At 46.3% G+C, this 15,406-nt stretch overlaps 1 protein-coding gene across 9 annotated transcripts in view; it reads left to right on the top strand.

Moving 5' to 3' along the window:
* wdpcp (WD repeat containing planar cell polarity effector) overlaps positions 1–15,406 on the top strand; it is a 363,747-nt gene that overhangs the window by 181,205 nt on the left and 167,136 nt on the right. For all 9 annotated transcript variants that reach the window (XR_011595032.1, XM_070889746.1, XM_070889749.1 and 6 more), the window contains one exon: positions 7,784–7,886. Coding sequence is in view for 8 of the 9 variants with exons in the window: in XM_070889746.1 (XP_070745847.1) it covers positions 7,784–7,886 (103 nt within the window). In the remaining variant the exon portion in view is untranslated. The remainder of the gene's footprint in view (positions 1–7,783; positions 7,887–15,406) is intronic.

Here is a 15,406-nt window from a genome sequence, read left to right as displayed (position 1 = left end):
GTCCAAGGTGGGTTGCTCAGGATAGTCCGTGAATCTGAGTTTGATTTGGTCCAAGTGTTTCCGGTGAATGAGTCCATTTGAAAGTTTGACCCGAATCACCCTGCTCCTCTCTTTCGCCATGACAGTGCCGGGAAGCCACTTCGGACCTTGTCCATAATTCAATACAAATACAGGATAATTGATTTCAATCTCGCGTGACACATTTGCGCTATCATGGTATGTACTTTGTTGAAGCCGCCTGCTCTCTACCTGTTCATGCAGATCAGGGTGAACTAACGAGAGCCTTGTCTTAAGTGCTCTTTTCATGAACAGTTCGGCAGGTAGGATCCCAATGAGTGAGTGGGGCCTCGTGCAGTAGCTAAGCAGGACTCGGGATAGGCGAACCTGCAGTGAGCCTTCAGTTACCCTTTTAAAGCCTTGCTTGATGGTTTGCACTGCTCCCTCTGCCTGATCATTGGACGCTAGTTTGAAGGGGGCAGATGTGACATGTTTGATCCCGTTACGGGTCATGAACTCTTTGAACTCAGCACTGGTAAAACATGGCCCGTTGTCGCTCACCAGGACATCGGGTAGGCCGTGTGTGGTAAACATGGCCCACAGACTTTTAGTAGTGGCAACGGATGTGCTAGCCGACATTATCTCACATTTAGTCCACCTGGAATACGCATCTACAACCACAAGGAACATTTTACCCAAGAACGGGCCTGCATAGTCAACGTGTACCCTAGACCACGGTTTGGAGGGCCAAGACCATAAACTTAGCGGTGCCTCCCTGGGTATATTGCTTAACTGTGAGCATGTATTACATCTGTGAACGCAGGACTCTAAGTCCGCATCGATACCGGGCCACCACACGTGGGATCTGCCTATCGCTTTCATCATTACGATGCCTGGGTGGGTACTGTGGAGGTCATTGATGAAGGTATCTTTTTGGGAACCACTACACGATTGCCCCACAGAAGGCAGTCTGCCTGTATAGACATTTCATCTTTGCGCCGCTGGAACGGCTTTATCTCTTCCTGCATTTCCACTGGGACACTGGACCAGCTCCCATGAAGCACACAGCTTTTGACTAGGGATAATAAGGAGTCCTGGCTCGTCCAGGTTTTGATCTGCCGGGCAGTGACAGGTGATTGCTCACTCTCAAATGCTACCATAACCATGGCTAAATCTGTGGGCTGCGCCCAGTTTTCTGTGCCTGGCCTGTGGCGGATGGCGTAGTTGTATGCGGATAACGTGAGCGCCCATCACTGGGTGCGTGCCGATGCATTAGTATTTATCCCTTTACTCTTGGAAAACAGGGATATGTATAGCTTATGGTCAGTTTCCAATTCGAATTTTAGTCCAAACAGGTATTGATGCATTTTCTTTACTCCATAGATACATGCTAACGCTTCTTTCTCAATTATGCTGTAGGCTCTCTCAGCCTTAGACAGACTCCTGGATGCATAAGCAACCGGTTGCAGTTTCCCGAAATCATTAGCTTGTTGCAATACACACCCAACGCCATATGACGATGCGTCACATGCTAGTACCAAACGCTTACATGGATCATCCAACACAAGCAATTTGTTTGAGCATAACAATTTTCTCGCTTTTACAAAGGTATTTTCTTGGCTTTTGCCCCAAACCCATTTGTTCCCTTTTCGTAGTAAGACATGCAGTGGTTCTAACAGTGTGCTGAGACCCGGTAAGAAGTTACCAAAGTTGTTCAGGAGTCCCAGAAACGACCGCAGTTCTGTCACGTTCTGTAGCCTCAGTACGTTCTCGATTGCCTTCGTCTTCGCGTTGGTGGGCCTGATGCCATCCGCCACAATCCTCCTTCCCACGAACTCCACTTCAGGCACCAGGAAAACGCACTCCGAGCGTTTTAATCTGAGCCCTACGTGGTTGAGTCGACTAAGAACCTCCTCCAGGTTCTGCAGATGCTCGACAGTGTTGCAACCTGTGACAAAGATGTCGTCCTGGAAGACCACGGTGTGCGGGACCGACTTCAGTAAGCTTTCCATGTTTCTCTGGAATATTGCCGCCGCTGATCGAATTCCAAACGGGCATCTGTTATAAATAAAAATACTTTTGTGCGTGTTGATGCAGATGAGGCCCTTCGATGATTCCTCCAGTTCCTGCGTCATGTATGCTGAAGTCAGATCCAGCTTCGTGAACGTCTTTCCTCCCGCCAGTGTTGCGAAGAGGTCGTCGGCCTTTGGTAGACGTATTGGTCCTGCAGGGAGAAACAATTGATAGTTACTTTGTAATCACCACAGATTCTGACGGTGCCGTCCCCTTGAGGACAGGAACGATCGGGCTGGCCCACTCGTTGAACTCGATCGGTGAAATGATGCCCTCTTGTTGCTGCCGGTCTAGCTCGATCTCTACCCTTTCTCGCATCATGTACGGTACTACTCACGCCTTGTGATGGATGGGTCGCGCCCCCGGAATTAGGTGGATCTGCACTTTTGCTCCTTGGAATTTCCCGATGCCTGGTTCAAACAGTGAAGGAAATTTGTTTAAGACCTGGGCACACGACGTGTCATCAGCGGGCGATAACGCTCAGACATTGTCCCAGTTCCAGCGTATCTTTCCCAGCCAGCTCCTGCCGAGCAGCGTGGGACCATCGCCCGGTACCACCCAGAGTGATAGCTTATGCACCGCTCCATTGTAGGAGATCTTTACGGTAGCACTGCCGATTATGGGAATCAGTTCTTTCGTGTAAGTTCTTAGTTTCGTACGAATTAGAGTTAAGACTGGCCTTGAGGCCTTGTTGCACCACAGTCTTTCGAAAGTCTTTTTGCCCATGATGGACTGGCTCGCGTCCGTGCCCAGTTCCATTGACACCGGGAGTCCATTTAATTCAACATTCAGCATTATCGGGGGACAATTCATGGTGAATGTGTGCACCCCATGTACCTCGGCCTGAGGCTCTGGTTCGTCGTGATCCTCCGTGGATCTGTCCTCCTCTGCAACATGGTGGTTTGCAGTTTTAACAGGATTAGCAGCTCGCCTGCACATACGTTGGAGGTGTCCCATTGTTCCACAGCCCTTGCAAACATACCCTTTTGAATCGGCATGAATGGAAATGATGATCACCCCCGCAACGCCAACAAGGTGTTAATGGCTTTGCATTCATCACCCTTGATGGTGGACTCTGAGACATCTGCGGACGGGTATGCTGCAGGCATGTGTGACCTGTCCTGCACGTTGCGATTCGAAAACAACATCACTTTGTTCACAGTACTTGTAGCAGCATATGTCTGCTGAGAGATTTGCTTAGTATTGTCACTGGTGGCAATGAACGCCTGGGCTATCGCTATGGTCTTACTCAAGGTTGGGGTCTCTACAGTCAAAAGTTTGCGAAGTATGGTTTTGTGGCCAATGCCAAGTACGAAAAAGTCTCTGAACATATGCTCCAAATGTCCTTCAAATTCGCAATGTCCTGCAAGGCGTCTTAGCTCGGCGACATAACTCGCCACTTCCTGGCCTTCAGACCTCTTGTAGGTGTAGAACCGGTACCTCGCTATCAGAACACTTTCCTTCGGGTTCAAATGCTCTCGGACCAGTATGCACAAATCATCGTACGATTTCTCCGTTGGTTTCGCTGGTGTGAGCAGATTCTTCATGAGGCCATACGTTGGTGCCCCACAGACGGTGAGGAGGATCACCCTTCGTTTGGCAGCGTTCTCTTCCCCATCTAGCTCGTTGGCCACGAAGTATTGGTCGAGTCGCTCCACGAAAGTTTCCCAATCATCTCCCTCTAAGAATTTCTCCAGGATGCCCACTGTTCTCTGCATCTTTGGGTTCGCTTATCTGTATCTCGTCGCCAGTTGTTATGTATGGAGAAAGAGTCAGACTGAACACTGTGAACTCAAAGTAAAGTGTGACCTTAGTCTTTTATTGCAGGTCTCCAGAGTGCCTCTCCAACCTGTGAGGCCTCCTTAAATACCTGTGCTCCCAAGGGATTATGGGATCCCTTGGGACTCCAGGAGATGAGCCCTCTGGTGGCTGGACAGAGTAAATGCAAGTTTACATATATAACAACGGCAGTCAGGACTCGCTGGAAGGAGCACTTCGAAGATCTCCTTAACCGAGACTCTGCCCTTGACACGTGTGTCCTCGAATCCATGCCACAGCATGCTACCCGCCACCATCTCAGCAAAACCCCAGCCATGCACGAGGTAGAAAAGGCCATCCATCAGCTCAAGAACAACAAGGCATCAGGAGCGGATGGAATCCCCGCTGAGGCACTAAAGTATGGCGGAGAGGGACTATTGGCACGAATGCATGACCTCATCTCTCATCTGGAAGGAGGAGAGCATGCCGGGAGATTTGAGATGCAGTAATCGTGACCATCTTTAAAAAAGGGGCCAAATCGCACTGTGGTAACTACAGAGGAATCTCCGTGTTATCAGCCACTGGGAAGGAAGGTCATCGCTAGAATCCTCCTCGATCGTCTTCTCGCTGTGGCTGAGGAGCTCCTCCCGGAGTCACAGTGCGGCTTCCGTCCACTACGGGGTACAACAGCCATGATCTTTACGGTACGACAACAGCAAGAGAAATGCAGGGAGCACCACCAACCCTTGTACACGGCCGCCTTTGACCTTACAAAGGCCTTTGACACTGTTTACCACAAGGGACTATGGAGCATCCTCCTCTGTTTCGGCTGCCCCCAAAAGTTTGCCACCATCCTCCGCCTGCTCCATGACGACATGCAAGCTGTGATACTGACTAACAGATCCACCATAGACCCAATCCACGTCCGGACCGGGGTCAAGCAGGGCTGCGTCATCGCGCCCAACCCTCTTCTCGATCTTCCTCGCTGCAATGCTCCACCTCACACTCAACAAGCTCCCCGCTGGAGTGGAACTAAACTACAGAACCAGTTGGGGAACCTGTTCAACCTTCATTGCCTCCAATCCAGATCCAAGACCGCCCCATCCTCTGTCGTCGAGCTACAGTACGCGGACGACGCTTGCGTCTGCGCACATTCAGCGGCTGAACTCCAAGTCATAGTCAACATCTTCACCGAGGCGTACGAAAGCATGGGCCTTACACTAAACATCCGTAAGACAAAGGTCCTCCACCAACCTGACCTCACCACACAGCACTGCCCCTCAGTCATCAAGATCCACGGCACGGCCCTGGACAACGTGGACCACTTTCCATACCTCGGGAGCCTATTATCAGCAAGGGCAGGCATCGACGACAAGGTTCAACACTGCCTCCAGTGCGCCAGTGCAGTCTTTGAAGATCAGGCCATCAAATCTTGCACCAAGCTTATGGTCTACAGGGCTGTAGTGATACCCGCCCTCTTGTATGGCTCAGGGACATGGACCATATACAGTAGACACCTCAAATTGCTAGAGAAATACCACCAACGATGTCTCCGCAAGATCCCCTGGGAGGACAAAGGCACCAACATTAGTGTCCTCGATCAGGCCAACATCCCCAGCATTGAAGCATTGACTACTCTCGACTAGCTCCATTGGGCAGGCCACACTGTTCGCATGCCTGACACAAGACTCCCAAAGGAAGCGCCCTACTCGAAACTCCTACACGGTAAGCGAGCCCCAGGTGGGCAGAGGAAATGTTTCAAGAACACCCTCAAAGCCTCCTTGATAAAATGCAACATCCTCACCGACACCTGTGAGTCCCTGGCCAAAGACCGCCCTGAGTGGAGGCACAGCATCCGGGAGGGCGCTGTGCACCTCGAGTCTCGTCGCCAATAGCATGCAGAAAGCAAGCGCAGGCAGCGGAAGGAGCGTGCAGCAAACCAGACTCCCCATCCACCTTTTCCTTCAACGACTGTCTGTCCCATCTGTGACAGAGACTGTAATTCCTATATTGGACTGTTCAGTCACCTGAGAACTCCCTTTTAGAGTGGAAGCAAGTCTTCCTCGATTTTGAGGGACTGCCTATGATGATGAAGGTGTCATCACCCTTCAGCCAGGTTTCTATCAAGACCATGATGTTGATGCAATCATCCACGGTAAGCTTATGGATGGCAAGGGCCTTGTTCTCAAGTGAACGGACATTTTGTGGGGGGTGATGTGGAGAGGTTCAGTGATGGCTGATCCACTGCCAGAGTCCATAGGGTCTGCACTGGGAGGGGTGAGTCGGACAGGGAGGAGATGGGCAAGGTTAGCCCCCAGCGAGTGCACTGGGTGGGAAGGTCAGCAAGAGAGCAGGATGGTACAGTTTGGGTTGCTGCTCTTGAGGGAGCAACGAGTGCCTCAATGGGCCCTTCGGAGGATGCCAAGAGATTTTGGAGATGCTGCCGAAGTAGCCTTGGTGAGTTGTTGTAGTGCATCTTGTAGATGGTACATACTGCAGCCATGGTGTGCTGGTGGTGGAGTGAGTGAATGGTTAATTAATATAGACACTGGTGGAAATTCCTACCTCGGATGACCTGGTGAGGTCTGTAAACATCTTTGGAGTTTTCTTGCCGCTCTGGGTATTGCTGTCTGTATTGACCTGGTTTGCCATCTCCTGCTAAACACTTGTTGCTCTCCTGCGTGAACGGGGTCCTACAATATCAAAGACAGCCACCGGAGGAGTCTTTCACGTTGAGTGCCAAACAGGTGTGATATGAGCGTGGCACCCCCGAACACAGCAGTCAGGGGACCCAAACCACTCTCTGGTTCGGACCTCTAACATTTTTCCGGCGAGCTGTGGCTACCAAATAACCCCGCCCAGTCCACACACAGACTGCAAGGTGAACACTGTTGTCTACATTCCAAATTTGGACCATATAATTTTTCTGTACCATGAAACTAAATTAACAAGTGGAGGATAATTGTGATTGCAGTTTTTAACTAAGGAACTTGTCGGGCTTGAAATTGCGTAGCATCCCGTTTGGGGTGACAACTTTTGCGGGAGCGCAAAAGTATCGGCAGGCGCCACGCAAGTGAAGCTGACGCGGAACTTCCGGTTTAGCGCTCCAGGAAGGAAATGGAGCGCTAAACCAAGCACTAGCACTTCCCTTGGAGCGCGAAACCAGGCAACGGGGAGGGAGCGGCTGAGCGTTCCACAATGTCCAGAGCAGCGCCACCGGGATCAGTGGCTCCTTCCCTCGTTAAAGGGAGGAGCCATTGCTGCAGGCTCTGCAAGAAATCAAATCCCCTGATCGGCGAGGGCACCTGCAATCCGTGACGATCAGCCCCAAACACTCTAACAGAGTGCAGGGCTGATCAATTGTGGCAGAAGGAAATGTTAAAAAAATGACCTGAGGGCTCAATGAAGATTTAATCACTACCTCACCAGCAATCCCTTTAAGTAGCGCTCCCCAAGCGGCCTGCTTAGCGTTTCCTGCAGCTGCCGGAGTTGATTCCCGGCGATGCTGCAGGGGGCGGAAACGAAGTTCGCATCCGGGGTGACACCGGGGCAGAAGCGGAGTTTGCTTCCGCCCCCTGCAGCATCGCCAGGCATAAACACCAGCAGCTGGGGCGCAGGAGATCGTGGCATTGGGATTTACCACCGCTGCTAACCTGCAAAGAAAGTTCGCGGGCATTGGTACTCTCACCGTGCCCGGTCGCGGAGCTGACAGTGCCCTGTTATCGCCCCCGGAGGTGCCAACGTGAGGCACAAAGGAGGCCAATTTCTCTCCTGTAATACCAGGATAACACTCCCAAATTGGACTTTTCTGAGCCTTTCTTCCTAAATTTGCACTATTTTAGAAAAGCACAATTTAAAAATTTGTCTTGCCTGTGTGGTTAAAAGCCAAAAATAGTAAATAGTATAATGCATTTGATATTAACTGATCTGTTCACTTTTGTTTGAAATTCTAAAGGACATTTATTATGTGGCTTTGGATAAGAGTGAAATGGCATTGGCTGAAGTGGCTAAGAAGAAAGCTAATGAGATTGATGCAGAATCAATAACAGCTGAAGTTGGTAGGTGTTAATTGTTAATTCTGTTTCAAAGACAAAGCATTTTTATTTAGATCAGTCTTGTTTAAAATGCCTCAAATGTAGGTCCAGAGACATTGATTTGAGTTGGCATTTGATTGACTTGAAGATTCTTGAAAAAGATTTATCTGAATTAAAGTTGTGTTTTATAACTGTAGCAAAACATGTGCAGAATTTGCAACGTGAAGGTCTATAAACATTTTTGTAGTACTTCATTACAAGTAGATAACACTGCTATACCGTCCGACTCGCAGTATTCGATATTATTACATTATGGAATATCAGTAAAATGATTGTGATGGAAAATGTATTTGTTAGCTCAAAGCTACAAAATATCTTCAAGGAGTTGAATGATTGACTGTACTTTAACACATCCCCATGAAGCCCCAATACAAGCATTCTTCGCTGTCCCAGCAGAACCAGAGAGACCCTCTTGTAATGGGATCTGTCTCCCTATCTCGCAACCCTGCTTGTTAAGTCTTTAATACTTTTATGAATGACTCCATGAGGTCTAGTATTATACTTGAGCTGTTGTGACCTTAGTCCCATTTATTGTAACTTCAGAGTGAGGCACAAGCATGGTGGGCAGCCTTTTATACTGGGCCTTGCACGCCTATGCAGGTGATCCTCAGGTCTCCCACCGCAGTGCCCTCTGGTGGCACACCTTATGTGACTATACAGTTAGTATACATGGTCTACATACATGACACTGCTCAAGATGCTTCTTCTGTCTTTTCTCTTCAAGACGATTCACAACATGGTTTTGGGTGGCGTGGTGTGGCGAGTGTATATGTTGTGATGCACAAGGTGTCACAATTGTGCGAGACGGGCTGGATGGACGAGAGGGTGTTTACATGTCCACTATTGTTCGTAAGTCCTGTCACCCCTCGACAGATTCTGTTAGAAGATATAAGGGGGCAACTTTCAACTTTAGTAGGGGCATAAAACAGGTGATATTGGGTTGGTAACCTGCTTTACATCCTGCCTGATTTTCTTTTTCCATTGACTTCCATAGACAGGAAAATCAGGCAAGGTGTATAACGTGCGGCCAATCCCAGATTTACACTACTGCCTAAGTTAGTAGGAGAAGCTCTTCTGAACTAGCAAACCAAGCCCATAGTTCCAGTTTACAGTGAGAGTACCACTAAAAATTCAGGAAACTCAAAAGATTGATTTCCTTGTACCATGTTCCCAAATAGCACCAAAAAGCATGTGCAATGCAACGGAACAATGGATGCTAATCCTTTACTTTCATTTTGCACATGAATAGCATATCACAAGAACTTCCTCAATAGATTTTCTGGCATCTGCAGCTGATTGTTGTGTGCGTTTCAGGTACAATGAACAGTATGTGCAAATGGGAGTTGGAGGACTCTGCCAACAGATTTCCTCTTAGCACAAGCTGATAGTTTGTGAATTAGAATTTAGTTAATTAAATAAATCTGGAATAAAAAAACTAATATCACTAACGATGATCATGAAGCTATCAGATTGTCGTAAAATCCCAACTGATTCACTAATGTCCTTTTAGGGAAGGAAACCTGCCGTCCTTACCTGGTCTGGCCCTATATGTGACTCCAGAGCAGGGGTGGGCAATTATTTTGGGATGGAGGGTCACTTAACAAGTTTTGATGAGCTGTTGAGGACCGCACACACAAAATGAATTGTGTTAACAATAGCTCCCATTAAAATTTATTATGACATTTATTGTATAAAGAACCCTTCATGTAGTTTCCACAATTAATAAAAATAACAACACTTATTAACGTGCTAACAAACGCAATACAGGTTTACAAGTCACATTGAAAAGTGCATGTCTGTTTATTCCAAATGGTCTAAATTCATTCTTATAGTGGAAAATGAGAGATCAATTCTGCTTCCACTGGCAATTATAAACACAATATAAGACACAATCAAGGATAAAATAATTTATACAAACTTTAAAAATTGCACATATAAGTGCGACTTTGATGTCTTTGAAATCTCGCTAAGAAATAATTAGGTGACTCAGAATGATTTATACCGAAAATTGCGCCCCAGAACAGCCATCAAATTGGGCTTGTTCATTGTCAACGTACTATCATTCCTGAGAAAATTCAAGACACCTATAGAGTTTGCAGACTTCCACTTGAGAATGGACATAAGTAATGCACCATTATAATACATATTTCTTCCCTGTGCTATTTATTACTGGGATTGGCCAATGATATAAATCTCTACAACCATCTTCCAGTCATAAAAAGAAAGAAAATAAATACTTGCATTTATATAGCGCCTTTTACTTCCCAAAGCGCTTTGCAGCCAATGAAGTACTTTTTGAAGTGCAGTCACTGTTGTAATGTAGGAAACGTGTCAGCCAATTTGCGCACAGCAAGCTCGCACAAACAGCAATGTGATAATAACCAGATAATCTGTTTTAGTGATGTTGATTAAGGGATAAATATTGGCAGGACACCGGGAAGAACTACCCTGCTCTTCTTCAAATAATGCCATGACATCTTTTGCGTCCACCTGAGGGAGTAGACGGGGCCTCAGTTTAACGTGTCATCCAAAAGATGGCACTTCCTCCGACAGTTCAGTGCTCCCTCAGTACCTCACTGGAGTGACAATAAACTTAAATTGTTCATGGTAAGGGGAAAAAGGGCTTAAATTAAAAATGTTGAATGCAAATGTATAATATACCCGGGTCGTTTAGTTATGCCTCCACTATGCTAATTAAGTGGGATAATATTAAAATGAGTGAATAATTGTGCATGAATTAATAACCCCACTAACAGTCATTGGTGAGAGCAAAGTTAAATTGGTAAATTTGAAACCAGTCAACTCGTAGTGTTGATCATCACTCCCACTTCTATCCTTCCAATAATTTATAAACATAAATTCAGCTAGTAGTCAGATACTATCTTAAATACACACAATGTAGTGTAAAATAGTAAAATCTTCCATGACTAAATGAATGAAATGATTGATCGATCAATTATATGTTGTACTGAAAGTCTATGTGGCTATTTGACAGAGTGGCTCGAGTCTGCAAGGCCTCCGAGGAGGGAGGTGTTCTCTTTTTAATGTGCTGAGTACGGGAGCCCAAGGCTGCGCACGGCGTGAACTGTAATTGCGTGCCATTACCTGGAGTTCTTGTGCTTTGGGATCCACTCCCATGTGTAAGACAGCGATGAGAACCCCCCCCCGCCATCATCTTCTGGGCAACGGGGGAAGAAATTTGCAGCACCAGTTTCTTTCTTCAGTAAAATAGTCATCGAGATAAGCAGCCATGACTGACTCAGACTAATGTGCAACTTGAGCTCCGGCTCTTGTTCGCCTCTGGCCGTATTTTGTCCACCACTTCTCCAGACCCATAGCAATGTGGTTGACTCTCAACTGTCCTCTGAAATGGCCCAGCAAGTCACTCAGTTGTCAGGTCACCACCAGCTTTTCAAGGGCAATTAGAGATGGGCTATAAATGATGGCCTTGCCAGCGATGCCCACATCCGTGAATGAATTTTTTAAAATTTAAAAATTAGGGACAAATTGTCCCCATTTAAAAAAAACATTCCTGCTTTATGAGCTGTCATTTGAGTGTTTGGGGGTTTAAAGTGATTGGTTGGTATTTATCAAGACAGGACCTTATTTTGGTTTTTTGAATTTAAAAAACATTTGCTTCAGAACTTGTTACTGAAAAGCTTCTTGTCCCTTACATTTAGTAATGGAGTCCGTGATCAATACTGTCCCAACCCTCCTGCCTTTTTAATGTGGCTTTCGTTGAGGGCAGATGAGGGGAAACAACCACAAGTGCCCTTGACAGCTGCAGAAGAAATTTATCTGATCCAGTCCTGTGCCACTAATAACTATTTCTCCGCCACAGACCAAACTTCCTCCCCCCCCCCTTGACAATGCTGCCTGACTCCTTGAATAAAAAGAGAAAGCTCACAGTCAAACTAGCCCCCTCCTCTCATTTCTGCACCATTATTCTTCACTCCCACACTCTCTCTTCCTCCACCTACTAATTGTCCCCCTGGTGCTGTTCATTTACTAAGACAGACAGCATTGTCTATTCAAGAGACATTTCCGGTGAACCAGTAAAAATCCTAGCTGCTTCTTCTCCATTTATAGAAGCCCGACTGCACAATTAACTACTATCTGTATGAGAGCAGTACTTCCTGGATGTTCAAAAGGATCATGTTTGATCATGCCCAAATTCTAAAGGCCACAACCTCTTGGCAACTCCTGACCCTCTTGGCACAGCCATCACAGAGTTCTGGCAGGCATGTGACCTTAACAATCACAGGACTGGATCAGATAAATTTCTTCTGCAGCTGTCAAGGACTCCATTACTAAATGTAAGGGACAAGAAGCTTTTCAGTAACAAGTTCTGAAGCAAATGTTTTTTAAATTCAAAAAGCCAAAATAAGGTCCTGTCTTGTTCAACACTCCTAACAGATGAATCTCCCTCTGGCTTGGGTGTACACTTGGCAATAGTCTTTTAAACTAACACAATGGCAGTTCAACAGGTGGACAATAGTGGCTTGATCATAGCTGTGGAGAAGTCAATTTCTTAGATGACCCCAACTGAAAAAGGCAGAATGCCATTTTAAATATAGCAGCAGGAAGCATTTTCATTTTTATTTACAGAAATTCATATTTGCTGGTGAAAAATTGTCCACTTATGCACAGCAAGGTCCTCCAAACACCAACTAAATGGCCAAATAATCTGTTTTTGGTGATATTGGTTGAGGGAAGAATATTGGCCAGGACCCTGTTCTGGAAAGGCCATGTAATATTTTTAATCCTCCGACATGACAGGCAGGGCTTTAGTTTAACATCTCTGCCAGTAGACGGTATCACCGATAATGCAGCACTCCCTCAGTTCTGCACTGAAGTGTCAGCGTTGATTATGTGCTAGAGTGAGGTTTGAACCCACAACCTTCTGACAGATGAGAGGGCTACCAGTGGAACTAAGTTTACAGAAGAGTGCATGCTGCAGATGGTGAACACAGGGAGAAATTGGTCTCTGTTGCACCTATTTCCAGAAGAGTTGGGGGAAGGGTCCATTTTCCGGGCGCAACCTCTTACGTCGGATCCTTTTGGAAATGCCCAATTTGGCACCTGGCAACCTCTGAGTGCCTGGAGCACCTGCTTAAAACAGATGTTCCGTTCCTTGAAGGCCTGTTTTTGCACCCTAATGCCAAATTCGGCAAAAAGTGGGCAGAACAAGGTCTACAGCGTCCTTAAAGGGACTGCTGGAGGCCGCTGACAAACAGGACAGGTCATCCTCCCAATGGCTCCATAGCAATACTGTGGAGTGCTGCCGGTAAATGGAGGAGCAAATGGAGGGGTTGCACAAAAAGCCAGGGTCAAAAAGGTGAAGTGTTGGCATTAGGAGGGTCGTATATACCTGTAGGACATTGTGGCGATAAGGTGGGTCGAGGCAATAAAGGACTTCAAGACAAGGACGAGAACTTTAAATTTACCGCGTTGGGGAAAGGGAGCCAGTACCGATTAGCAAGGACAGATATGATGGATAAGTAGGACTTAGCATGGGACAAAATGAGTGCAGTAGAATTTTGGTCCACATCAGCCATGTCCTCAAGTTTTTCTTTGTCCTGCTCATTCCCTATGGGCTGGAGCTGGTTGGTCTCCTGCATGTTGATGTGTTTCTCAGTTGTGATATCATGAATCATACAGCACATCATCACTTCTTTGAGGTTCCCCAGTGATCCAGGCAACACAATTGCTGCTTCAAGACTGCAATTGTGACTGCAAAACACTGCTCAGCGAGCACCTTGGTTTTGGCATGGGCTTCAATGTAACGCTCCTTAGTCCCATTGGTTGTCATGGTAATTGGTGGCATCAGCCCAGGTCAAAGTGAATAGCCTGAAACAGGCCTTAACAAGCTTAAAATTAGAATAAGAAAAAATCTGCTGTAGGTTTTAACTCCACTTTGGAGCAAAAGGAAAAATTGTCGTTACTGTTCCTGCCTTAATTTCTGGTTATTCCCAGTCAGGTTTAGCACCTATGGCTCTGGGCAATAAGCCAAAAATCCAGCAGAGAAAAGAGCACCAGTTGTTCAAAAGGTTAGATAAAATGCAGCATTTCTAAATTCAAATGAACAGCATGTGCTGAATTTAAATTCTCTTTATGACCAATCCACTCTTAACTTTTTTTTACATACTACCACAAAACTAAATTCTAAATATATTTTTCTTGAATAAGGAGCTTGAATGTGTTATACTGAGGAAATTAATGTCATTTTTACTTACATCCCACTTTGGTAAATAAATAAGATTTAGTCAAACACATAAGGATAGAAATTAGACCTCTTTTACAGGCGTAATGAGGGTGCTGCAAGGCCCAGTTCTGGGACAAACGTCCTGTGCTCAAGGACATCTGAAAAAAGCCAACCTGAAATTGGGTTGGGCCATTATTCAGGTGTCGCTGCTGGCTGCCTTAAACTGAAGATAGGCCCTTTATATATGAAAACAAGGGATCTAATGTCAGCTTTAGGTCCCCTTGTAGAAATTGGGCAGTGCTGAGCAAGGCAGTGGGCTGTATTGGGGTAGGTGTTGGGCTGCCCACTCTGGATTTTCCAGCTGACGCTGTGGCCACCAAATTAAGGGTAAGTTTATTTTTAAAACCTTCCTGTGAAGCCAGGAAGATCAGGGGTGCTCCCCCAACTCCACAGTCCTCAGACTCATTACCCCCCCCCCCCCACCACCTCACCCGCTCCAGCGCCTCTCCTAGAACTTGCCTTTCGGGATGCTGCCAGCGAGGCAAGTGGCCAAACATTCATCAGTTATCCTCTTCAAATGCGTAAGTTGCCTGGGGAGGTGAGACAGACGCCAGCACCTCATGCAAAAAATGTTAATGTGGCCCGAAGCCCAATTTTAGGCTAGCTTCGGGTCTTGCAGTTGGGGCACGTGCTGCCTGCAGAGCCCCGATTCTGGGTCCAAAAACGGACCCAGGCAAATTTTGACCCCAGTTTCTTAATGTATTTACCTCTACCGATATCACGAATTAGGTGTTTGCAGCTCCTAGTAGATATGAGTATAAACTCTCCTCACTTGTGTCATCAAACTAGTGTTTCCAATTCTCCTTATCAAGTATCTATGCAGAAACAGACCTACTTGATACGCGCATTAAGTGTATGCCTGATTATAACTTCCTGTGACTAAGTAGGCACACAAATATTCTCGAGCTGTCTACAAATTTGTACTAAGTGGCCATTGCCCATACTATTTATACAATTTACATTCAGACTGTTTGTTCACTTTCATTTATCGAACCATATAGTCTTGAAAGTTGGATGGGTAAGGTTAATGAGTTTTTGCAGACTTAAAATTTTCTAGTATTCCATAACATATTGAAATTGTAACGCAGTACTTAAAGGGAACATTACAGTAGAGGAGAATGCATTCAATTTAGCCTGCTTTTATCCCCTTGCCCTCTGCTCCTTGGCATCTACCCTTTCATCTCTGAAAGAAAGTAAAGCACAGCACAGCGATTGTTAG

This window comes from Pristiophorus japonicus, chromosome 9 (genome assembly GCF_044704955.1).
Source record: "Pristiophorus japonicus isolate sPriJap1 chromosome 9, sPriJap1.hap1, whole genome shotgun sequence".
NCBI lineage: Eukaryota > Metazoa > Chordata > Chondrichthyes > Pristiophoridae > Pristiophorus > Pristiophorus japonicus.
The sequence above is the reverse complement of the archived record's forward strand: the minus strand, read 5'-3'. Positions and strand labels throughout refer to the sequence as shown.